Genomic DNA, 25,958 nt, shown 5'->3' with positions numbered 1-25,958 from the left:
AAGAATGTTTGCATACAGTAGCTTTTCCCCTATACCCCTTTTGCCTTTTTTTTAAAGCTTACCTCAGCGTATTCATGTTGCATTTGTCCTTTTGTGCTTGGCTTACTTCACTTAGCATGATTTCCTCCAGTTCTTCCTATGCGGCAATGTGCTTCATGGGTTCATCACTGCTTTTTAGGGATGCGTAGTACTCCATCGTATGTTTGTACTACAGTTTTTAATCCATTTGTCTATTGATGGAAATTTGGGTTTTCAACTCCTTGCTGTTGTGAACTGTGCCGCAATGAACATTGGAGCACAAATGTCTGTCCGTGGTTTGTTTCTTGTCTTTTCTGGGTATATGCCCAGTTAGGTGATAGCTGGTCATATGGTAGCTCAATTTCCATCTGTTTTAGATATCGCCAAATTGATTTCCATAGGGGCTGTACTTACCGACAGGTTCACCAGCATGGATGAGAGTTCCTATGTCAGCACAGCCCCTCTAATACTTGTTGCTTTCTGATTTTTTTATTTGAGCTATCTTTGAGGGTGTTAGGTGGTATCTCATTGCTGTTTTAATTTGCATTTCTCTTATGGATAATGATAAGGAACATTTTCTCATCTGTTTATTGGCCATTCAGATTTATGGCCTTGTGAAACTTCTGTTCAGGTCCTTTTCCCACCTCCTCAATGGACAATTTGGTTTTTTCTTTTTGGAAGCTAGCAGAGTATTATAGATTTTAGTAATAAGGCCTTTGTAAGTTGTATCAATGCCAAAGATTTTTTCCCCAATCTGTGGGCTCTCTTATTATTCTCTTGGCGAATTCTTTCGATTTATATAGGTGTTTTATCTTCAGTATATCCCACTTGTTAATTTGGGACTCATCTGTATTTGTGTCCTTCCCTATTTCTTGATAGCCTATGTATTCCCTCCGCCAAAGTTCTCAGATTGGTCCCAATTCCCTCATTGATGGCCCTAATACTTTGGGGTTTTTCTTCGAGGTCTGTGATCCACCTTGAGTTTATTCTTGTGCATGGAGTGAGATAAGGCTCTTGCTTCATTTTTCTGCAGGTGGATATCCATTTTTCCAGCATGGCTTTTTGAAGAGGGCATCTGCTTCCCATTTGATATATTTTTAGCCCTTAACAAAGATCAGTTGTATGTATTATGATGATTTTATTTCTGGGTTTTCACTTCTTTTCCATTTGTCTGAGTGTCTGTCATTGTACCAATACCATGTGGTTTTGACCACTGTGGCTGTGTAATATGTGCAAAAATCAGGTAAAGCAAGCCCTCCCACTGTGTACTTTTTCTTGAGGAGTTCGGGGCTTTGATAATCAGTATTTCCATTTCTTTAAAGAAAAATGAGGGTAATTGTATCAGGATTGCTTTGAATTTATATAGAACCTTGGGCAGAACTAACATCTTTACTATATTGAGTCTTCCTATCTATGAGCATGGAATATTCTTCCATTTTTTGGGGTTACTCTTGGTTTCTTGGAATAGTGTTCTGTAGTTTTCCTCAGATAGATCTTGATATTTTTAGTGAGGTATATCCCTAAGATATTTCAATATGTGCTTGGATATTATGAAGGGTGCCACCTTATATAGCTACTCTTCTGTGGTCTTATTTGATGTGTATAGCAGTCTGATAGACTTCTGTTTGTTGATCTTTTATCCTGCCACTCTGCCATATTCCTCTATTGCTTTCAGTACTCCCCTTGTTGAGCTTTTGGGATTTTCATATATAAAACCATATAATCTGTAAATAATGATAGTTTAACCTTTTCCTTCCCAAGGTGAATACCTTTGATGATTTTTCATTGCCTTATGCTGTAAGCTATAAAACCTCCAGTATGATGTTAAATAGGAGTGGGGAAAAACGGCATACTTGTGTGGTGCCTGTTTTCAGTGAGATTGTGTTTGTCTTTTCTCCATTGATTACCACGTTGGCTGTTGGTTTTTCCTATATAGCTTGTATTATCTTGAGAAATTTTCCTTCCATTCCTATCTTCTTGAGTGTCTTAAACAGGAATTGGTGTTGGATGTTGTCAAATGCTTTTCCCGCATCTATTGATATTATCATGTGGTTCTTATATTCTTTCATGTCAATGTGGCGAATGATGCTAATACTCTTGTAAATTTTGTGCTGGCATATCAATCATGAGTCTCTCTTCCATTTTCACGTGTGCATGTATTGCTATGAAACTTCCTCTGATAACTGCCTTTGCTGTGTCCCATACGTTTTGGTATGTCCTGTTCCCATTCTCGTTGGTTCTAGAAATTTCCCAATTTCATCTCTGACTTGGGGCAGTACACATTCCTCATGCAATTGTTTGCTCTTGTTTTCTTCATCTTCCTTTCATTGATTTCCCACCTTATGGCATAGTGGTCAGAGAGAGAGTTCTGTATGATATCAATATGCTTGAATTTATGCAGATTCACCTTATGCCTCAGCATGTGGCCTATCTTCGAATATGTGCCACATGGGCTTGAAAAGAATGATACTTTTTTTGTATTTCGATGAAAAGCTTTGTAAATATCTTTCAGGTCAAATTGTCTAATTGTAGTGTTTAGATCTCTATCCTCCTTGTTGAGTTTCTTTCCCTGTGATCTATCTTTCTCAGTGAGCAGTGTATTGAAGTCACCTAGTATAATTGTAGAGTCAGTGATTTCTTTTTTCATCTTTTGGAATGTTTGATCAATGTATTCAGAGAATTTTTTCACAGTGTTTTGCAGATGACTTCTTGTGTGTCTTCTCCAGTAATCCAGTTATTCTGATGTTGTTCATCTTCGTAGTATCAGACATAGCTTTTAGGTTTTCTTCTACTTCTCTGATGATCTTATTAGATATTTGTTTGCATTTGTTAATGTCCCCTTGGCTGTCCTCTAAGTCACTGGTGCGGTTCTCTGCTTCCTCCAGTCGATTGGTGAAGTCCGTGAGTCTGCTACTGGTTTTGTTATCTCGTCCCTAAGCTCTTGTATTTCCCTTGGGTGTATGGACTTTATCTCCTCTATCATTTCATCTTTTCCTGTATTGTTTCCCTCATATCCTGTATGGCTCCAAGCAGCATTCTAAAATTTTCTTTCTGTGGCAGATCAATGTATGCTTCTTCTATGCACATTGTTAGGTTCAGGGCATCTTCTGCCATTTACTTTTGGTTCTCCTTTTTTTTGGTTGAGGTTGTTGAGGCTGATTGCTGTTTGCATTACAGTGTTTTAGAGGAGCCACGTGCCATTTTCCAGAGAGTCCGAGATCACTGACTCTCTTTGAGAGACTCATAGGAATGCTTCTTCAAACTGCCTGCAGCTAATTTGCCTATCACATTATCCTCCTGTCACTTCCTTCTTTCTGTAGTCAACCAGAATTCTATTATTTGGAGTGAAAGTTGGATGGTCCTCTCAGAGGACGCTGGTTGGGTTGTTGTGGACCCATAAAGATGGTGCTATACTGGGTGATCTCACAAGAAGCTGTGATAGTGTGGCCAACGGCAGCTTGGGACACTGCAGAGGGAGTGCATGGGTTCCTGCTGCCACAGGAGTGCCACAGAAAGCTGGTGAGTTTCCTGCTTTGTTGTAGAACTCCGTGAATGTTTGGCGGAATTTCCCTGGTCAGGTAGATCACTGCGGAGGTTGGGCAGAGGTTCCTGCAGCAGCGTGTAATGTTGATGAGTGTTGTTTGGGCTGCCTTAGGCTGTGTGAGGCACTATGGCAGGTGGGAGTAAGTTCCCTTAGTCATGTAGGAGCAGAGAGGATGGAGCTCCCCCAGTCACGCAGGCAGGATTTCCCCAGAAGAAGTGGCTGGGATATTCCCTGGTGGAGAGGGTGCACGATATGTCCCCAGCCTTGGGTTATGCTGAAGTGGGTAGGCCTCTCCCAGCTGGGTTGAGGGCAGGCATTAATGCTCTAGGCTAGGGGGAGTGGTCTTGATGTTGGCAGTGGGGTGTGAGAGAAAAAGGAAGAGAACAAGAAAGAAAAGAAAAAGAAAGAAGAAAAAAAAAACTAAGCCCGCTGAGACTGTGGGAGGATAGAGAGAAGAGAGGGAAGCAAAATTAACAATATAGCTGAGCTCCGATCCCTGACTGTGGGGCTGGAGGAGTTTACTTCCTGACCCAGGGCATCAGCAAGCTGTGACTGTGTAGAGATAAAGCCCCTGTGACTTCTCCAAATGATCCTGGCTCTGGCCAAGACAGTGGCGGGGCTAAGGTCAAACCCTATATGGCCTCCACTGTGGTAAGCCAAAAGCCCCCAGCTCCTCAAAACCTAGTGGCTCTCTGCCTACTTATCTTTATGATTCTCCTCCTGCAACCCGGTAGTGTGGAATTTCTGTCTTAGTAACTCTCCTGTGCTGATATCTGTGGAGTCCATCTGGTATGTGTTACTCAGTCTCCATCTTCCCAGAACTCCCCAAAATGTCAATATTATCTACAGATATAATTCAACCATCAGCATTCTATAAAGAGACTGAGAAACAAATCAATGGCTCATATGGATCTTAAAGAGCATTTGGATGAACAGAGCATTGCTAAAGAGGAAGAACAAAATAGGAGGCCTCTCATTTTCAAATCTCAAAGCATATTACACAACCACATGACACAGAGTAGTGGCTTCTCAGTCCACAGAATGAGTAAAGCTGAGTGCCTTCAGGCAGGTGGCCAGCTCCCAGAATGGGGTGTTCTTTGGACAATATGAAGATTATAATCTATGTCATGAGATAAAATGTGTTTGAATTGTGGAATAGAATACCAATTCTCTCTGTAAACTTTCCCCCAAATCACAATAAACAAGAAATCAAATTATATGTTAATTGTAAAAAATGTGCTACAAAAGACCTCTATACATTTTTTAATAAACCAAGGATGTTATCTTTTGGATTAAAGTGTGCTTTGCTCAAGCCATGTTATTTTCAATCACCACCTACACATGCAAAAGCTGGATAATATATAAAGTAGAATAAAGAAGAATTGATGCATTTGAATTATGGTATTGGCAAGGAATATTGAATATTCCATGAACTGCCAGAAGAATGAATAATTCTGTCCTGGATGAAGAACAGGCAAAGAATGATAATGGTGAGATTTTTGGCTCATATACTTTGGGCATGTTATTAAGAGAGAGCAGTCCTGGAGAAGGATATCATGCTTAGCAGAGGGTCAGCACAAAAGAGATGCATTAACACATTGATTGTAGCAGTGGGCTGAAACATAGAAGCTGGAAAGATGTGTAGGATTGGGCAGTTTTGTTCTGTGTATATACGTTGCTCAGAGTCAGTACTGACTCCTGGATACTCAACAACCGCAATGTACTAAATGTTTTTGAATTGCTAGATTTTTTTTCTTGAATATTTTTGTGCCCAATTTTCTGTGTTAGGACCTTATGATATTTTCTGAGGTTAAGTGAAATTACTTGGAATGGTTCTTCAATCCATTGTCCTTTGTAATTCCTACCACATGACTGAGTGGGAGCATGCCAATAAGTTGTAGATAACTCTAAAGAGGGGATTGGTCATTTTCCCTATTTCTCTGAATATAAAAGAGCCCTTTCAGAGGCACAAAGGAATCCTGTACTATCAAGAGAGAAGAGCCACCAGAGGAGTGCTTGTAAGAGCCCTGCTTGAAGTAGTGGAGAAAGCAGAAACAGCAGAGACTGTAGCTCTAAGCTCATGAGACAGAGCAGAGGAGCTGTGCTAAGGCCATGAGACAGAGTGGTAGGTTTTCCAGCCCACAGAATGAATAAAACTAAGTCCCTTTTGACAGGTGGCTGGATTACAGAGTAAAATGTCCTTTTGGCATTTAGCAGTACCAAAGGAGCATTGTAACACTTACCTAAACAGGGCAGAGATCAAAGCAGATAGGCTGAAGACCAGAGAGAGGCCTGGTTGCTGGCATGACTGAGAAAATGCACTGTAGACACAAGACTGTGTCCTTAATGTTTTCTGATCTCCCATAATTATGAATATTGCCTTTAGTTCTGTGTTACCATTTTCATGAATTATTGAACTCCGCAGATGATTAACATTCTGTGGGAAGATAATCGGTGTCAGAATAGGATAAAGAAGGACGGGGGATGGAGGGGTATCTGATCTCCGCATCATAGGAATCATCCTTGAGCTGATGTGGGGTTGGATTCTCTGCCCCCTCGGGAAGCTAGAGAAGGTCAAACTCTCCTCCCATGCCATTCCCTTCTTTATTAATTTCCAATCTTTGCTTTTGGAATTTGAGATTCTTGATGAAAACCTTAATTTAATTAAAAGATTTTGATGAGAATATTAATCTTAATAAAATCTTAATGAGAGTTTCTGTTTGTATCTAACTCACCAAATAAATCACAATGTATAATGATAATCCAAAATAAAGCACTACCAAGCCCCCATACTTCTGTACCCATTATCCATATTTCACTGCAATTTTTCATTGCTTCTTCTTTTGATCAATAATTTTGAGCTTTTTTTCTTCATTAGCCTCTGTCATTTATTTTGTTAAGTAAATATTGGCTTCCACCTTTCTCAGAGGGAGGCATTTGGAATGGAGATTTGCTAACAATAGTCCACTGTCTATGGACTGTTGAACCCCTAAAAATGTAGAGCAGATAGCACAGGATTTATGATTAACACAAGCAGGAAAGTTTGCTAGATTCCACAGTTAAAAAATAGTTCTTTAAGTTTCATGGGAATAACTTTGACTTAGAGATGATAAATTTTCACATAAAAGAATATAAAATATTAATACTGCAGTGAGAACATTTTTTTCTTTTAAGAATGCCAATTTTTTTTGAAGCCCTTTCCGCTGGGAGAATGGAAGGCTTTTACCTGTCTTCGTTATTGTGTTTTCATTAACTTTGTGTTTGCATAATAAAGAGATTGATACTGAAAAAGCATGTGATTTTCTCAAGATTGCATAGAAAGTTAGTGGAAAGGGGGCGAGCTGTTCTTTGAATTTGCAACAAAGTTCTTCACTGTTGTGCTTTGAGGATGAATAGAAAATGCATATATCCTTTTGATTCTACACTGTGAGCATGTTTTGGGCTGGTGAATAGGTTGAACTGTCTTCAGGGAACCACTGAACTAAGCATTTGAAGAAATAGCTGGTATGCTAAAATTATATGTTAATAAATACCAAAACCAGAAGTATGCTTTATAAACTTTTCTATTTTAACATTTCAGTATGCATTTGGCTTAAGAAAGGAAAGTCAACTGAATATTTTATGAAAAAGAATTGGCATTTTAGGGCCACTTTTGTATACGTCAAAATAGAGATTTTTTTATATCAATTTCCCTTTTTTTAAAAGGAGTACTGGGTATTAAGGATAAGCAATTATGAATGTTCATTAGTCCCAGATGAGGAATCAGCACACATTTTTAAAACAAAGTGCAAGATAGTAAACATTTTAGGCAAGATAGTAAACATTGTGGGTCATAAACTGTGTGTTTGACTGGGTTCTCTGGAGAAGCAAAACCCGTGATGCTTATTTGTGTTTCTAAAGAAAGAAATTTATATCAAGAAAGTAGCTCACACAGTTGTAAGAGTGAGTCCAATCTAGTTCAGGTCTCTGTGTTAGATCTTATACTGGACACTTTTTCTGACTTGTATAGTTGCTTGGGCTGATGAACCAGGAAGCAGAAAGACTGATTTGGAAGTGGGAAGGCCACAGGCTAGTGGAAGTAGAGTTGAATGAATCCAAGGTCAGAAAGCCTCCTGCAGAGTTGAGTGAATCCAAGGTTGGCAGGCAATATGGCAGGCTGCTGATAGATCCCATGGTAGACAGGCAACATGATGAGCTATTGGCGCAAGTCCAAAGAACTGGAGGTGGAGGAGAACAGATGCAGGATTCAGGCCAGCAAGAAGAGTCAAGCCTTCCCACACAGAGTGCTTAAATATGAATAGATTACGGCCCTGAGGAAACGTCCTTTCAATTGCATTCCACCCAAATCTCTGACAAGTGAGTGACTGCTCACAGTAGATTCCATTATGGACTTGATTACGTTCTATCACATTGCTGGAGAGTCTTCAAGTGGCAAACCACTGAGATTCCTACCCCAGCCAATTTGACACAAAACCTATTATACACTGTCACAATTACTCCACTCTGCCATTGAAGTGGGAAAGCAGTCATAGATAAAACTACATAGGCAATATCCAATACACATTTATGTGTTCCAATAGAACCTAATTTATGTACATGAAAAATTGAATGTCATACATAATTTTATGTAATGAAAATTTATTCTTTTGATTTTGTTCCCAATTATTAAAAATTATTCTTGGTTTCCAGGCTATACAGAAATAGGGTAGGCTGCATTTGCCCTCTTCTCTATAGTTTGCCTTAGTTAAAGGATTCAAAAGAGGTCCAAAATGTTTCACCAGAAGTTTGTTTGGAATCTTAAATTTCTCATATTAAATTTATTATTAGTGAGAAAAATAAAAAGAAAAGAAAATTTAAACTAATATCAACTTTTTGTGAGAATGAGGAATAATTTTTCACAGCTCAAATATATTTTAGCTACCTGTTAGTTCTATGGGTTTTTCTCACGTAGCTGTTAGTTTGCTTTACTGTGGCAGCTTGTGTGTTGCTGTGATGTTGAAAGCTATGTCACCAGGATTTCAAAGACCAGCAGGGGCACCCATGATGGACAGGGGTCAGTGGAACTGCCAGACTAAGACAGACTAGGAATGAGGTTTAGCCCATCTACTTCGGAGGGATTAGTCACACACACACACACAACATTATGAATAGCAGTGAAACATTGTCTGATACAATTCCAGAAGATAAGCCCCTTCAATTTGGAAGACACTTGAAATACAAATTTGAAGAGCTGCCTCCTCAGGTTAGAGTCAACTTTAATGATGACGACATAGGAAAGCATTGGGGGCTTTCATTTGTGGATGGTGGGCAACTCACCATGGTAAGAAACAGCTTCAAACAACTTTCCATCATAGAAATATGAATAAAGTATGAACACAGGAAAATTGGAATGGAACACATTGATTTTATAGACATTAGTAACCTGAAATGGGTAGGTATTGGCCATTTTGATCAATTATATGCTGGGAGGGACAAATTAGAGAACAGTGCTATCACTTTCATCATTAAAATGCATTTTCAGGATCTGTATTGAAGCACAATGCTGTTTGTGATGAGCTATTATCTAGATGCCTACAAGGAAGACTAGTTTCTACAACTGTTATTTAAATTTACACACCAGCCACTAAAACAAGTGATGGAGAAATCAAAGAATTCAGTCAATTTCTTCAGTCTGTGAAAATAAAATGCAGTGATAATTACTGGTGATTGGCATGCTAAAGTTGGAAACCGGAGAAGCTGGAGATCACATGTTAGAACTTAGCAAGATCAATAACTTCTTCACTGCAAATATCCCTTTTAACAACATGAATGCTAACTAGACAGTGGATTTTGCCAGATGTAATGCACAAGAATCAAATTGACTACATCTGTGGGAACAGAGGATGAAGAAACTCATTATCAACAAGAACATGAGGCAAACAAGACCATTAATTGCTCATTTGCAAGTTGGGGTGAAATGGGCTAAAATGAAGACAAACCCACAAGAGCCAAAATTCAACCCTGAGTATATTCCACCTGAATTTAGAGAGCACCTGTAAGAAGCGATTTGACGCATTGAACACAAATGATGGAAGACTGGATGAGCTGTGGGATGATATCAAATACATTATATATGAATCAAGCCCAGGTATTAAAGAGATACAAGAGAAAAATATTGAAGTGGACATCAGAAGGGACTCTGAAACTTTAACTTTTGAATGTAGAGTAGTTGAAGACAATGAAATAAATGTTGAAGTAAAAAGATCTGAACAGGACATTTCAAAAGGCAGCTCAAGAAGACATTTGTAAAATATTATAATGAAATGTGCCAAGACCTGGAGTTAGAACACTCTAGGTTAGAAGACTCTTTCCTTCAGAAAGGAAGAACAGACTCAGCAAACTTCAAGCTGAAAGAACAACTTCAATTTTTTCAAGTTGTAATATGAAACTATACTATGGGCAAAATATTGAACAATGTAGGAAGCATCAAAAGAAGTTTGTAGGAATACCAGAGTCACTGTACCATCCACACAATTGGTTGACATCAAAACCCTTCAAGATGTAGCATATGATCAAAAACCAATGGTAATGAAGGAAGGCATCTAAGGAGACCTGAAGGCATTTGGGGAAAAACTAGGTAGGAGGAATTGATGTAATACCAATTGAAATGTCTCAACAAATTGATGAAGCATGGGTAGCATTCATTTATGCCAAGAAATTCGGGCCAACAGACTGGAAGAGATTGATATTTGTAACTATTCCAAAGAAAGGTGCCCAACAGAATGTGGAAATTATCAAACAAGATCACTAATATTACATGCAAGTAAAATTTAGCTGTTGATAATTTAAAAATGGTTGCAGCTCTCTGACAGGGGGCTGCCAAACATTCCAGCCAGATTCAGGAAAGGACATGGTATGAGGGATACTATTGCTGATGTCAGATGGATCTGGGCTGAAAGCAGAGAATATCATAAGGATAGTTATTTGTTTCTTATTGACTATGCAGAAGCATTCAACTGTGTGGGCCATATCAAGCTATGGGGATTCCAGAAAATGTAATTAGGCTCTAAGATGCAGTTGCTTAAACAGAACAGGGGAATACTGCATGACTGAAAATCAGGAAAGCTGTCTGTTCTGTCACCAGACTTCTTTAATCTGTACGTGGAGGAAATAGTTTGAGAAGCTGAAATACGCGAAGAAGAATATGGCATCAGGATTGGAGGAAGGTTTATGAACAGCATTTGATATGCAAATTAACCTTGCTTGCTGAAATTGAGGGGGACTTGAAACCCTTGCTTATGAAAATCACAGACTGCAGCCTTGAGGATAGGTCACAAGTCAATGTAATGAAAACCAAATTCCTTACAATTGAGTCAATAGCCAATATCATCATAAATGGAGAAATGATTCAAGTTTTCATGGATTTCATTTTCCTTGGATCCACTGTCAATGCTCATGGGAGCTCTCACTCCCTGCCATCCAGCAGTTTCCATCACAGTGTGACCTTACAGGACAGAGAAGAACTGTCCCGGTGTGTTTCAGAGACTGTAACTCTTAATGAGAGTAGCAAGCCCTGCCGTTCTCCAGTGGAGAAGCTGGTGGTTTCAAACCACTTGTGGTTAGCAGCCCAAAGCATTAGCAGCCCAAAGCATGACACCAGGGCTCTCAAATGATGTATTGTGCTGGGCAAATGTGCTCCACAAGACCTCTTGTAAGGCTAGAAAACAAGGGTGTCACTTTGAGGACCATGGTGTGCCTGATCCAAGTCATGATTATTTCCAATTGCCTAGTATGCATATAAAAATTGGATAGTGAATTGATGAATTTGAATTATGGATTTGGTGAAGAATATTGAAATTTCCATGAGTTCTGATAGAATAAACACATTTTTCTTGGAAGAGCTGCAGTTAGATTGATCCTTAGAAGTGAGGATGGTAAGACTTCATCTCACATACTTTGGGCATGCTGTCAGAAGAGACCAGCCTCTGGAAAAAGGACATGATGTTTGGGAAAGTAGAAAATCAGTGAAAAAGAGGAAGACTCTGAACAAGATGGATTGACTCAATGGGCCCAACAATGGTCTCAAACATTGCGACAATCGGGAGGATGACGGAGGCCTGGACACGCTTTCCTTCTGTTGTACATGATGTCACTATCAATCAGAATTGACTCAAGGGCCTCTAAAAGCAAACACACACACATATGCAATCGCGCGTGGGTGCGTGCCTGGCGTCATAGTGGCCTACTTGATTAATTGGGCTGCTAAGCCAAAGTCAACACTTTGAACTCACCACTCATTCCATGGGAGAGAGGTGAGGCTTTTTGCTCCCATAAACAATCACAGTCTTGAAGCTGTATATAGGATTACTATGAGTTAGAATCGGCCAGATGGCAGTGATTTTATATGAATATATATTTGGTGGTTTCAGGTAGGAGAGAAATCTGGCCGGTGTTCCTCCACCTTGGCTGGAACGGAGCGATTACTTTTATGTGACTCTACTGAGAGTGTGAAGGTAATAAAAAGGGAACTACTCCATAGCCACTAGTTTATAATGGTTAGTATAGGCAACTACATTCTGGGTTTATGAGCCCTGCTGACATCCTTGTAGCTCCCTAGACAAAGTCTACAGTGCAGTGGCTAGAGTTTCTGTTCCTCCCTCCTGCCAAGATAATGTTCTTAGTCACATAAAATATTTTTGCTCTTATGGTCACAATTTTTTACAAGAGGTTCTTTACTTATTTTTACATCTGGGTAAGTTAAAGACCTAATTGAAGCCATTGTCCCCACTTCCCTGCTCTACAAAAGAACACTCTGCTCCAAAGTTAAATTCAAGCTTCTACTCTTAAGGGTTTTCAAATTCAAAATGGCAGTTTTCAAATTAAAAACAAATAAAACCAAACCCTTTGTGGTTAGTGTTAGCCTGGAATCCCCATTACACCAGAGTATGGTATTATATATTGAATCAATTAATATCTCTAGTGCATGTTACATGTGTATAGTGTATTAAAACATGCACAATGAAGGGTGACCAGAGTCATACTCGAGAAATCTTAATTGAATCGTAAATATCATGTTAATTATCAGACGTGGAGGAAATTTGATCTTTAGTGCCTGCCCCGCTTCATTTTACTTGTTCCCTTTGCTCCTGGGGGTGTTTTGCTTACTGTGCTTTCTTTGATTTTCAATCTACATCAACGCACTTTTAGGAAGTGGAATTATACTTTAAAATGCATTGTAATAACTACCTTTGCAGGAATCTTTTATACATTGAAAAAAATGTAATATATAATATATATATTTGGTGACCAATTTTTCTTTCTTGTACTTTATTCATATACTTGTATAAAATGTTTATTCATGATTGCATAAAGATTTTATATATCAGATTTTTGTATATTCAGAAGTCTTCATATGTTATTCCTATATATATATGAAGATCTACCAATATCAATCTTTGTAGACTATCTTCTTTAATACATTATCAAAGAGGTATTTCATAACATATTTTTTTAATGTAAAATCCTATTTTATAGGACACAAACAAGATGGTTTAGATGCAAAGGGAATTTGTTGTATTTTAATTTCAATGGAAATACATAAGCTTCTGAACCTAGGTCTTGTGGTATTTTTAACACTTTTTAGCAAATCACTTTCATGTGTGGAGTGGAATTTCTTGTAGGAAAGGTATAATTATTTTTACTTGCATGCATTTTCAAAGTGGTAGTTTCTGTTAGTTAAACTTCAGAGTAGAAGCATTATAAACTAAATATTCCCAACTAGAGTTGGGAATAATATTTTAAAAAGCTAGACTGTACACATGTAGTGTTCATGAAGAACCTATTGCCCTGGAGATGATTCTGACTTAGAGAGAGCAGAACTGCCCTATGGGATTTCCAAGGATGTAGTTTTGTGGAAACAGGCTGCCACAGCGTTCCTCAGCAAAACTGCTGGTGAATGTGAACTGCTGGTTCTCTAGTTAGCAGCCCAGCTCTTCACCACGTGCCATCAGGACTCCTTTGAGAAAACACAGATGCTGATATTCTAGGTGGAGAGGGAAATTGGTGTATTTTATTTTGTATTTAATTAAGGAAATAGCCATTTTCCACTGACACAAATCAATAGACAATGAGATGGCTAACTTGTACACCCCACACCTTTTTGTCAGTAGTTCAAACGTGTTGCTCTTATTTGGAACGTCTCTCTGTGTCCTCTGACACCCCAGGCAGAGATTGGTCCTTCTCTTTTATACTCTGAACAGCTTTCTACTAGATCGCTGCAGAGATTATATGGACATATCTGTTAACTCACTTACCTGGACATCTTGGTTACAAATTGCTTCCTACCCATCTCTATGTTCTGACTGTCTAGGACGGAGCCTGTGTCATGTGCAAGCCCAGAACCCCCTGTCGTTGAGGTGATTCTGGTAATCCTATGGAAGAAAAACTCCATAGGCTTCCCAAGGTCATACATCTTTATGGAAGCCACTGCCTCATTTCTTTTCTCTCTTCAAGTGGTTAGTAGATTTGGGTTAACAGCCCAATGCTTACCCATTGCATCATCAGGGTGCCTAGTGGCATATAAGGAACCATAACATTAAAAAAAAGTTTTATTATGCTTTAGGTAGAAGTTTATATAGTCAAATAATCCCCACTCAACCACTTACATATAAATTGTTCCATGACATTGGTGTCAATTCATGTAACATGCCAGTGGTGTAGTGTTATGCATTGGGTTGTGATCCCCATGATCTGCAGTTCGAGATCAACAGCAGTTCTGCAGGAGAAAGGCTGAGCTTTCTGTTCCCATAAACTGTTAACCATCTCAGAAACCCGCTGGGGGTTACTTTCCTTTGCTCCGGAAAAGAAGATACCAATCATTGTATCTTAGATGACCACTAGCAAGTGTTTAAGACTCCAGGAAATACTCACAAAATTAGGATGTAGAATATGAAGGAAATTATGTAAATTAGTGTATTTGTCCCATGAGACTGTGGTCCTGAGCCTTCAAGCACAGTAAATCAATCCCACAAGGTATTTGTATGTGTCTAGAAGTATCCCTAACTATGCCTCCTTTGTGCTATGTATTCAGTAAGCCAAACATGTATATGTCCTCAAATATAAGCCTGTATTTATATATGTGCATAAATTCTTCCATATGACTTCTCATACCCATGCAGCACTCAAATAGAAGTATGTGTATGTACTTCTATGTGCTGTCTCACACTAAACCGTAACGATTTACATTTTGTTGATGCTATTGCTATTGTAGGATTATATGTTTGATAGCATTTGTTGTAATTGTCCTTTAGTCCTTCATTTATCTTGGTCAAATTGTGCTTCCATTCCACTTATTGTGTATTGCCTTTCTCTTCACTAGAATTATCATATGCTTACAATCTCGTAAGTGATTCTGCCTCAATGGTGTGAGTGGTTGTGCCTTCCTAGGTGAACTGAATAAATTATCAGGTCATTGTAAAAATTGAACTACTCGTTGAAAAAATTCAAATCGAGCTTGTGTTAGGATAGGTGACAATTCATTAATTCATTTGTGTGCTTTGCTATCTCCTACCCCACAACCCCCTGCTTCTTCTACTGTTGGTATTCAATCTACATTTCTATTATTTCCTTTGAAGCTCAGGGTTCCAGGAAAATCATCAATATCTGTTTTATTTAGTTTTTAGTGCCTTTGTTGTAGCAGGCCTGAGTAGCATCTCTGTCTAGTCAGCCATCATGCCAGACATCCTCCAGTCTGATATTTTGAGGTTGCTTCAATTTCCTTTCTATATGGAATTTTAATAATCATTCCTTTTATTTTCCCTTTTTGATTCCAATTTGTTGTAATTTACACATAACCTCTGGTTCCTTGTAGTCTTGTAGTTTTGATATCTGGCTATGCTGTTGTATGACTTTATCTCAGGCTGTTGTCTGATGGTAATTGTTTCTCTGAATGTTTTCCCTTAATAGTTCTTATAATGCAAAGAAATTCCCTTAATTTCTGTTTACCTAGGAAAGTCTTAGTTTCACTGTTCTTTTGAAACATTTGTGCTGTATATGTGATTCTTGGTTGGCAATTACTTTTTTATTTCCTTCAGCATTTTGAATATGCCCTCCTATTGCCTCCTTGTCTGAAAGGTTTCTAAGGGGAAATTAGTATTATTGGTGCCCCTTTGTAAGTAATATTTACTTTTATGAGCTGTTTTCAGAATTCTTTGTCTTTGGAAATTTTGCTCATGTTATGTCTTGGTGAATTTATTTTGGATTCTATTTTGCATGAGGTTCATTAGGCTTCTTCAGTGGACACCTCTTTCTTCTTGATATTTACAATGTGTTCTGTCTTTATTTTTCTTTCTCCTCTTCTGGAATGCACATTAGTTTTAAATTATGTCTCTTTAGGGCATCTCACTTAATTCTTAGGATTTCTTCATTTACCTTCATTATTTTTTCTGATTGTTCCACAAACAAATTAGTATCAAAGGATTTTTCCTCTATTTTCCCTGATTCGTTCTTCCAATGTGTCCTCCCATTGTGCTGTTTTACTTCCCTGTCCTCCCATTGTGCTGTTTCTGATATTTTATCAATCTTCTAGTTGTTGTGTTTGCATGATTTCTAATTTTCTATTGTTCTGACATTTTATTCTTGTATTGTTTTATTGAATTCCTCTAGGAATTTTTCTTTGCTTTCCTCATTCTCTTCAAGGATCCTAAATATAGTCTTTTAATTTCCAACTGAGGTCCGTTATCCTCATGAAAGCTTTCTTTATTTTCAGTTTTCTTTTCTTCTGCTTTCTTGTTTGAGCCATCCAATCCTATTTCTTCATATCATTTACTATTGTCTGTTAATGTGTTAGGCTGAGTTAACTAGAGAAACACATAGAAAAACTCATACATGTATAAGAAGAGCTTTATATCAAGAAGTAGTTATATATCAAGCAAACATCTCAGCCCAGACCAACTCAAGTCCATAAGTCCAATTCCAGTCCATAAGTCTCTCTTCAAAAACACACAGCCACAAGCACTGATGCAGTATTCAGGAACATTACAGGCCGGTGGGTGCAAAGTCCTGTAGATCCCATGGTGGTGGCTGCATCTCCAGGGCTCTGGCAGGTGCCAGCACAACCCAACAGCAGGAAGGTGAAGGCAGAGAGAGAAGGGGAAGGTTCCCAGGACCCTCCTTATGAGAAGACCACACCGACAAGGAGTCACCATCATGCTGTGACCTCATTGAAAGGTTAGACTTCACCACTACACTTTCATATCTTCAAGTTAACATGAAATTATGTAACTACCACAGAGCACCCTGTGTCAACTTGACATCTTTACACAACTCTTTAGTCTATATAATGTTAAACAAAAAATAAAATCATTTGTCCCTAAGAGGTTAAAACTAAAATGCATATATGCCAGCCTCATTTAAACATAATATTCTACAAGTGAACAAAACAAAAATATTCTATGCCTAACAATTGCAATTATGTGAAAACCTACACCATAATTCTGTCAAGATATTTCCCCATCCACGAAAGTTTGTAAGCCAGCCACTTCATGCCTTTAACCCCAGTTTTGGGTATCCAATTTCTATACTGCCCATTTCTATCAACCCAGTGCTCTGAGACAAGCATGTTCTTTGATGTAAAGAATCTTTGTTCCAGTTGGAACATTGTGAGTCTGCATCCATAAACAAAGTCAATCAGGACAGGCTCTTCATAAAGCCAGCAGCAATATGCACCAATTCACAGGCTCAAAAATCTTATCATCATCTGGTCGGGTTCTAGTCAACTCAATGTGGGGTGTATCATGTAGCCTAAGCAAGGTGCCCATTGGCCACCTTGCTTTTCCACCATAGGCTCCATCACAAATTCTCAACAATCCTAGTCCCCTTGCTAGGCTAGGTGATGCCATAGGCTTAGGTTTCACATAATTCTTTAAACTCTACACCAGCCAACCTGCTCTTGTCTCTTCTCTAGTCCCTATAAACCAGGTCCATGAGTGTCAGTGGCTGGACCCGACCTGTCTTGCTATTGCTGCTTTTCTCCCACTTCCACTCAACATGTGGATCCAGGTGGTCACTTAGAGAGCTTTTGAAGCTGACTACAATAGGTAGAAGTAATCAGTAAATCCTAGTACATCCAGATCCTAAAAACATTCTTAAAACTGTCAAATTCAATCCTTATCTAAACTCTCCCATCATATACAATATGGCCGTAGGCCTTTGGCTGTATCAAACCAAGGCCAGGCCTTCTGTCAGCCATTTTGATAAAGCAGCATGGTTTCAGAGACGTTCAAGGGACAATTTCACACCCTGCAGTCAAAATTTATATTTAACACATTTATTTTTTGCCATTTCAAACAGGAATAACCGAGAACACAACCATAGAAAAAAAAAAAACCATAAATCAAAACTTTAACTTCCCATGTTCTTTCCAAACAACACCTCAGTAAACCACTTGGACATATCTGACCTCTGGCTAGACAAAGAAGAAAAGCTGAAATAAGGCAGAGGTCAGACAAGCCTCCACTCTCCATCTTCCTGATTTGTTTCTCTAGTACCCCACTCCAAGGTACCATAATGTGTTAGGCTGATTTTAAGATCACAGGCTGGTGGGTGCCAAGTCCTGCTGCTCAATGGTGGTGGACACATCTCCAGGGCTCTGGCAGGTCCCAGGATGGTACGCCAGCAGGAAGGTGAAGGCAGAGAGAGAGAGGGGAAATTGCCAGGACCCTCGGTGGCAGTTACATAATCTCTTGTCACCTTGAGTGAAGGGGTGGAGTCTAGCCTAGCAGTCAGGTTATAGCCAATAAGGCCTCTGTGTGGGCATGGCCTTCTCCTGAGGATTCTGGGAGCTCCTGTGTTCCTCCCTGGAGGTGAGACATGCACTCTCTCCTTGTGAGACAGTCTTGTTGACAAGCCATATGGAGCTACGCTGATGGAGCCAGAGCCCTGGAGCTGGAGGAGCCACGTGGAGACCCAGACCAGTGTTGAGATCTTTCCCCCACGGCTGGATCCACAAGACTTTCTACCCACTGACTTGTGATCTTCCTGCATTTGGTGTCATTGTGTGTGTTGTGTGAGTCTGAAGAGGAATTTAGATACTGGTATTGGACCTATGGGCTAATATCGGACTTATGGACTTGATCTGGACTGGGCTGGGATGTTCTCTTAATATATAATTACTCTTTTATATAAAGCTCTTTCTTATATCCATACGAGTCTCCCTGGATTTGTTTCTCTAGCCTACCCAAACTAACACACTCTCCTATGAGAAGGCCACACGCACAAGGAGTCACCATCAGCCTGTGACCTGTGTATAGATGCCACTCCTATACTTTTATATTTTCATGTTGACATGAAAATATGTAATTACCACAGTTATTACGGTATTATGTTATATATTTATTGGTGGATTATATGTTTGCTTTTTCTGTCATGATTTTTCCTTTTGTTTTGTTTGAGCAGGGTAGATATACTTCACCAATTATTGGTTTGTGGCATGGGAGCACTGTTACCGGATGGGTAGGGTTGTGCTGAGGGGTAAATTTTGCTAGGTATGCATCATTGGTGGGCAGGCCAGTGCCAGGGGATGAGCAGGTGCTGTTGCTGATTTTTGCTTCAGTGGCATAGGAGTGTGTTCAACCACCTACCAGGGTTTGGGGCAGAGGGCATTGCAATACACAAACAAGTGGGAGGGGTGTTGAGTAGGGGTAAGGGGACTCTTATCACAGTTCCCAGGTGTTTTTATGCCATTGGTTACAGGGAATAAGGGGGCAGGGGGCATATTCCTCTGGACCAGGTGTAGGGGCTGGGGTCTTACCTGTAGAATACAGCCAGCAAAAGGATGTGATATCAACCAAAATGAGGATAAGTGATGGTTCCCTGAAATCTGGTTAGACGAAGGACCTCCTGTTGGCACCCCATTACTCTATTATTCCATATGTGCCACTCATCCTCATTGTCAGGGATTGCCACGGGTTAGTGGACCTTTCTCTGTTTCCAGACTCCTTTCCAGCTGTTTTCACCAGGATCCTTAGAGCTCTCATACACCTTCCCGTGCTTTCCCTGCTTAGATCTGGTGCATGTCCTGCTTAACTTGCTTCACCCTGGGGTTGTCTACACATTTTCTCCTATTGGGAATTCTGTGAAGTTGCCTTTCTGTACTCCTTACCCAAGTATTTCTGTGCTTGCTTTGTCTCAAGATTGCAACACTGCGCTGGGCTGACTGACCTACATCTCTCCAGTTCACAATTCATTTGTTCATTTTCTCTTTCGAGTCAATGCTTGATTTAATTCTTGATCTTTTTTTTTGATGCTTAAGGTCTTAGGACAGTCATTTGTATTTGTTTCCATTGATTTCTTGAATCTTTGATGTAGAAGTATGGCATAGCTGACTGCCCTAGTTCCCTTGTGCTGCTACAATAAGTGATGAGGAGGATTATGAGAGGGTAGCATGGAAATCCACTACAGTACCCAGGAAAGATCTTTCCGCAGTAATGGGGGTCTAAGAGAAAGTGATGGTCAAGCTAAGATCAAAATTATGGGATAATAGCTGGAAAAGTTCTGCAGTATTAAAAAGCCTGTAATAGTAAGCTTACTTACTGCACCTTTATTAATGTATTCAGACTGATTTATTCCCCTTTCCAGCAGTGTTTACCTGACTCACTCTTCATGATAATACCTGAATAGAGAAAGAGACTTTAATAGATTTTTAAAATTAGTTTTTTTTTTTACCTCAGTAGGGCTCTTTCAGCCAGTTGTTCAATATTCCAACATGTTTGGAGTTAGGAACACATAATTCTCTTTTGATAGATATTTTGGTTTAGTATATGAAGTCAAAGACAATATTCTACAAAAACTATTATAATTTTTCAATTCAGAGTAACAGCAAGAAAAGATCATCTTTTTGTGGGAATTCATTTACTCTCTACATCTTGGAGGTCAGTTTATGTTTTCACAGTCTCCTAGCAGCAATTCTAACTTGCAGAGAAGCATGCAAAAATCAACTGTTTACTCGTCTCAAAACATTACCATGTTGACTAAAAATTTCCCGAAAAAAGACAAAAACAAAAAACAACTAATAGAAGTCCCCAAGTGGTACAAATGTGAACCAAAATGTTGGTGATGTAAATCCACCTGGAGTCAACTCAGAGAGAAGGCCTGGAACTATGCTTCCCAAGGTTACAACATGACAGAGCAACTCCACTCTTCACGCAGGGGTTAGCCTACACCTGATAGCATTTAGGTGGTTGGAGTTGGATAGCCATACAATTCAATTATGTAAGCATTAGAAGGAATAAAAATACTGAGACTAATCAAGTGCTTACTAAATGTCGAGCACCGCCTTCGTTGGTCTTCATAAAAATGGAGGTATTATTACTATCATCCTTCTTACAAACGACGAAAATGCATCATCAAGAGGTTGAGTGATTTGTTCCAGGTAGCAGGACACTGAACCTGGCAGACTGGTTCCAGAGTCCATACTGAAGGTCACTGAGTTATAGTTCCTCCTGGTCACCCAATGTAGAAAGCATAAATAATATGATCCCATGTGTGAAAAGGATACACATGTATAACATCTTCTTTATTTATATACTTCCATTGATCCCTTGTACAATATCTATATGCTACGTTTCTGGAGTGATTTTACTTCGGTTCTTGCTTCGCAATGCAGAAAGAATTCACGAGTCAGAAGCACTTTTGTAATCCAAGTGATTTTTATGAGGGAAAGGAAAGTTTTAGGTATGACAGTCTCCAAAAGTACACACTATTTCCGGAAAGTGTACGAGGCTACATGGGAACCACGCGGGACTTCGTGACAATGTGAAAAACCACATGAAAAGAATACTGGAAGAGGAACTTGAAATCATACAGCGGGACCAGAAAATCCTCAGAGGCCTAGAGAGCCTGCGGGCGTGTGAGCCCTGCGGGGTTGAGTTTAGGCACACCTGTGTGATGTTAGGTATCTAGGTTGTGGCCAGGTTTAGCTTCACCTGGGCCTGCGTGGCCCTAGTCTGAGCATGCTCAGTTTCGACTTTTCTATAGGCGTCTAATGAGTGCCTGATGTCCCTGCAGCTCCTTTATTGTGGCCCTAGGCAGGCAATTGAGGAGACAACTTCCCCTTTGTCCCTTTTCTGTCTACCTAGCATATAGGTATTTTCTCCGACATAAAATATCGATCACATGCAATTTCAGTATAAATGTACAAGGGATAAGAGGAGTCTTTATGGAAATTACGAAACCCAACCCCCCTCCCCCCCTGCTGTTAAGTTGATTCCCACTCAGTGATCCCAGAGGACAGAGACAAACTGCTCTCTGGGGTTTCGAAAGTGTAAACCCTGATCAGAGCAGACTGTCTTGTCTTTCCTCTGTGGAGTGGCCTGTGGGGTTGAACTGTAGGCCTTGTGGTTAGCAGCCCAATGCTCAGTCCACTGTGCCACCAGCGCTATTGAAAACATTTTTTTTCTTGATAGCCACTGATAAATTTGAAAATAATGGTTTCATAATCAAACATGTTTCAATTATAAAGAATTTAAATCATCATGAATGTGGTAATTCTCTAGCAATTATGTGACAAGGATGGGGAGGAAGAACTTTCATTTTATGCCCTCTGAACTGTGAACTTTATACAACATATCACACATTTGTAAGAAAACATATCTTAATTGTAAAACTTTGATAATAATGGGCAAGTTATTTCTCTAATAATTATGTACTGTAAAACATTATTTCTATGACTAATAATAGGCTATAGTTTATTACTTGGTTAACTTAGCATAAATCTGTGTTTGCTAATCTGCCTTATCTTCAAAACTATTTTCTAATATCAATTGAACTGGAAAGTAAATCAATGAAGATTTACCTTATTTTTATAAATAGGATTGTTTCCTATTGAAGTCTTAATAATGAAACCTCTCACAACAAATGAGTTGGCCAGGGCAGAAGCTGACAGCAAATTTACTACATGTTGGTAGTCAATTGGTCACAATTTTCATACAGGAAGATACTATCACCCTGGCATTTATAAAAGAAAATGTCAATTTGAAATCGCATTGTTTGTTAAGGGACAATATTCTCATGCTAACTAACAGTATTTTAATATTTTGTTTATTCACTAAATGTGCTTAGAGTTAGATTGGTTGATAAATGTCGACATAGGCATAGTTGAAACTTAACAATACAACTTACTTGGGAATTGTTTTCCAGGTGAAGCTCTGAAAATATCAGCTGAAAGATTTACAGATGACCCCTGTTACCTCCCCAAAAGGGAAGCTGTGGTTCAAGCTGCCCGTGCCTTGTTGGCTGCAGTCACTAGACTCCTTATCCTCGCAGACATGAGTGACGTCATGCGTCTCCTGCAGCACGTGTCAGCAGTAAGTAAAAGAGCACTTCCTTTACCTTGGCATTGTTTTCATTTCTAATTTCGGTTTGGCATCAATTCTAGTGCATCTGGGTCTCATCCTTATTACTTGACATCACCCATCAGAAGCTGACTGGATCAGATTGTGAAAATTCAGAGAACTATGTCTGAAGTTAATACTAAAGTCAGTGGGAAATTGGAAAACAAGGTGGCCTACTGATAAAAAATGGCTACGAGAAAGTTTTAGGCTTTTGCCTATTTAAATTTTTATGTCCTATGTGTTTATAATTTATTAGACTATGTATATAAATTTTTTAAATCATATTTCTTCAAAATTTCTTATATTTCTGCTACAAATTAGAAATCATTTGAAAAAGCAAATCTTTAAAACTTAAGATCTTTAAGTCTTAGGAAGCTATCCTGGTTTGTAAAGGAATATTATTTTGATATCTCTTCTTGTTCCTAGATAAAGTGTTTGTAATTGGTCTGTGATATTAGACTGTGATAATCTATTGAAAACATGTATAAGTGGATATAATATGTGTAAAGATTTGGCTGCTCCTCACTTATTGACATGATTAGATTTTCCAAAGCAGGTCATTATTTAAAAAAATCATTATTATGCAAAAATGGAGGTTCAGCACATCAGATTACAAAATGGAAATACATCCATACATAACTGCCAAGCCCTAAGAATCATAATTCTGTCAAGTTGACACATAACCTCAACCATCAAAGCCAGTGCTGCTCTCACTCTGTACCTTGGTGTTTGTGTGAGTCTGTGTACTTTAGAGAAACAAATCCACAGAAACTCATGTGTAAGAGAGAGTTTTATATAAAGGTTAAGTGTGCATCCAGAAAACATCCCAACCCAGTGCTGCCCATGCCCACAAGTCCAACATTAACCCATATGTCTGACACCAATCCACAGTCTTCCTCCATCTTACAAAACACACACTGTGATGCTGACTACAGGAGGAAAGCCAAATCAGTGAACGTGTAAGCATCTCAGTGCTGGCCAGGGCTGCATCAGGGTAGGTCCGTGTGGCTTTTCCTCAGGGATGTCTTGCAGGAAGTGAACCTTGCCAGCTGAAGCAGGGAACTGGCTAAGGCAGGTGCACCCTGGTCTGACCATCAGAAAGCAAGAGACCTGAGAGCTAGAAAAGCGAGGCTCATGGAGCCATTTATCTCTCTGCCCTTCAGTTAACCCCACATGTGTTTATCGGCCAGGTTGGTGCAATAAACTAACTCAGTGTTCATTACTACTAGCTGTACAAAATCAGTGAACAAAATATTCAGATTTTGTTCAGCTAGTAGTAATGTAGATTTCTTTTTACTGTTGTCTTAAATGACAAGTGTTGGATGACAAGATAGTCGATAATTTAGGAATAGGTGTATATTTAAACTAAGCCATAATCCAGGCAGTAAAATTTCCTGCTAGCTTTGTTTTTTAAACAAATCCATTTAGAACACATTTAGTAAAAGGAGAATGTTATTAACGCGTTTTTCATTTTCTCAACGTATTTAGTTTGGCTGAGCCATGACGTCTGCACCGAACATCTCATTGTATCTGCTTTATCTCCCACTTTAAATAGGACCCCTGCGTTTCGGTCCGTGAATACATCCATGTTTTCAGAAAGATTCTTAGTGGTTGTAACATTACTGCTCCATTAAGCAAATAACCTTGTCAAAATAGTTTTCTCTAATTGCTGAACTAAACCTATCTTCCCGTCGTTAGCTTATTCACCACTGCTTATTTGAACACTGAAGGAGAACGATTCCCTTTGTACTTTTTATACTCCTCCTCTTTTGATAGGTTTATTACTGTCAAGAAAACTTTCTTAACACATTTCTCCCTTTGTTTTTTGTTCATAGTAGCTTTGTAGGGAAAGCTTTACTTCTTACCAACAGCATCTACCTCGTATTGGGTTTGCAGATAAGCTAACTGAATGATAGTTCTTGCTGGCACTTGGTTATTTCTTTGTCCTATAACCTTAGTCATATTCATAAACACTTCAGAGACACGTTTCCCCCCTCATATGTGCACACAGATACTAATAAATGCTGCAAACAAGTAATGGCTATGAAAGATTCACTGCTGAGTAATTCCTAGTTCTATGTTCAGATTTGTTGAAGTAAAACATTATGACAATGGCTTTGTAAGGTGAAAACTACTACCTTCATAATCAAATAAGAGGCATTTAAAAAAATGCACAACCATCTTCATACCAATTCAGTAACGCGCTCATGGCAGTTCACACTGTTTTGAACCAGCACAGGGGAGGGTCACATATCTGACTTCTCTGGCTATTGCCATGAGGCAGGGCTCAGACATGCCTCCACCTCCCATCCTTCTTTACCATATTCTGACTTGAAGCATTACTCTCCTGGTATTCCGTTGCCCTTCTGGGTAATTTGTTCCAATGATCACACAAAACTCACATTCAATACTCACAATTAAGGGGGTATGTTAGGGGAGTTAACAGGCTACCACAAGTTAGGATCAGTAAACAGTATATAGTCATTGGTCCACAGCAATACCTCTTCTTAGTCAGCCGCCAACTGTTTCTCTTGTTGGTCCTCGGCCTCTCAGTGAAATGGGCTTTGCCTCTGCTTTTGTGGATCACGAAGCCTGCCTGTTGCTCTGCCTTACAGTCCCATAATTTTGATGCTATTCCTCTGTACTGTCTCATGGTTTCCTTGCCTTAGCTGCTGGTCTCGACCTTTGCGCTGCTCCATAGCCTCTGTGCCACAGTCTCTGGTGTGTTGGCTTTTGACTCTTGAGACAGAGATCTTGAATGTATTCTTATTCTGATGGTCCTGGTTTTTCACTTTCTGCTCCTGCTTCAAAGATGGCTTCTCCTTATAGCCAAGGTGGGGAGTGGGTATGGGTGGTGGTGGTGGTGGTGGAGTAAGGGCACGGTAACTAAAACTGACCAGTCTGCTTTATTAGTGTCACACAATTTATCGAGTCCCATCCAATCATTTCATGGGAGTTACAGAGACATAGGTCGAAGAGCCACATTAAGATATTTCACACCCTCCTTGCCATTGATTTTGGATCACTTG

General features: G+C 39.3%; 1 protein-coding gene across 1 annotated transcript in view; it reads left to right on the top strand.

Moving 5' to 3' along the window:
- The window catches only part of CTNNA3 (catenin alpha 3), a 543,156-nt gene that overhangs the window by 77,928 nt on the left and 439,270 nt on the right, over positions 1 to 25,958 (top strand). The window contains exon 4 of the mRNA XM_045291701.1: positions 22,736 to 22,902. Coding sequence (XP_045147636.1) covers positions 22,736 to 22,902 — 167 coding nt within the window. The remainder of the gene's footprint in view (positions 1 to 22,735; positions 22,903 to 25,958) is intronic.

This window comes from Echinops telfairi, unplaced genomic scaffold (assembly GCF_000313985.2).
Source record: "Echinops telfairi isolate 266 unplaced genomic scaffold, ASM31398v2 ScPeMD7_70;HRSCAF=299, whole genome shotgun sequence".
Lineage (NCBI taxonomy): Eukaryota > Metazoa > Chordata > Mammalia > Afrosoricida > Tenrecidae > Echinops > Echinops telfairi.
Note: the sequence above shows the minus strand (reverse complement) of the source record. Positions and strands in the feature narration are given on the sequence as shown.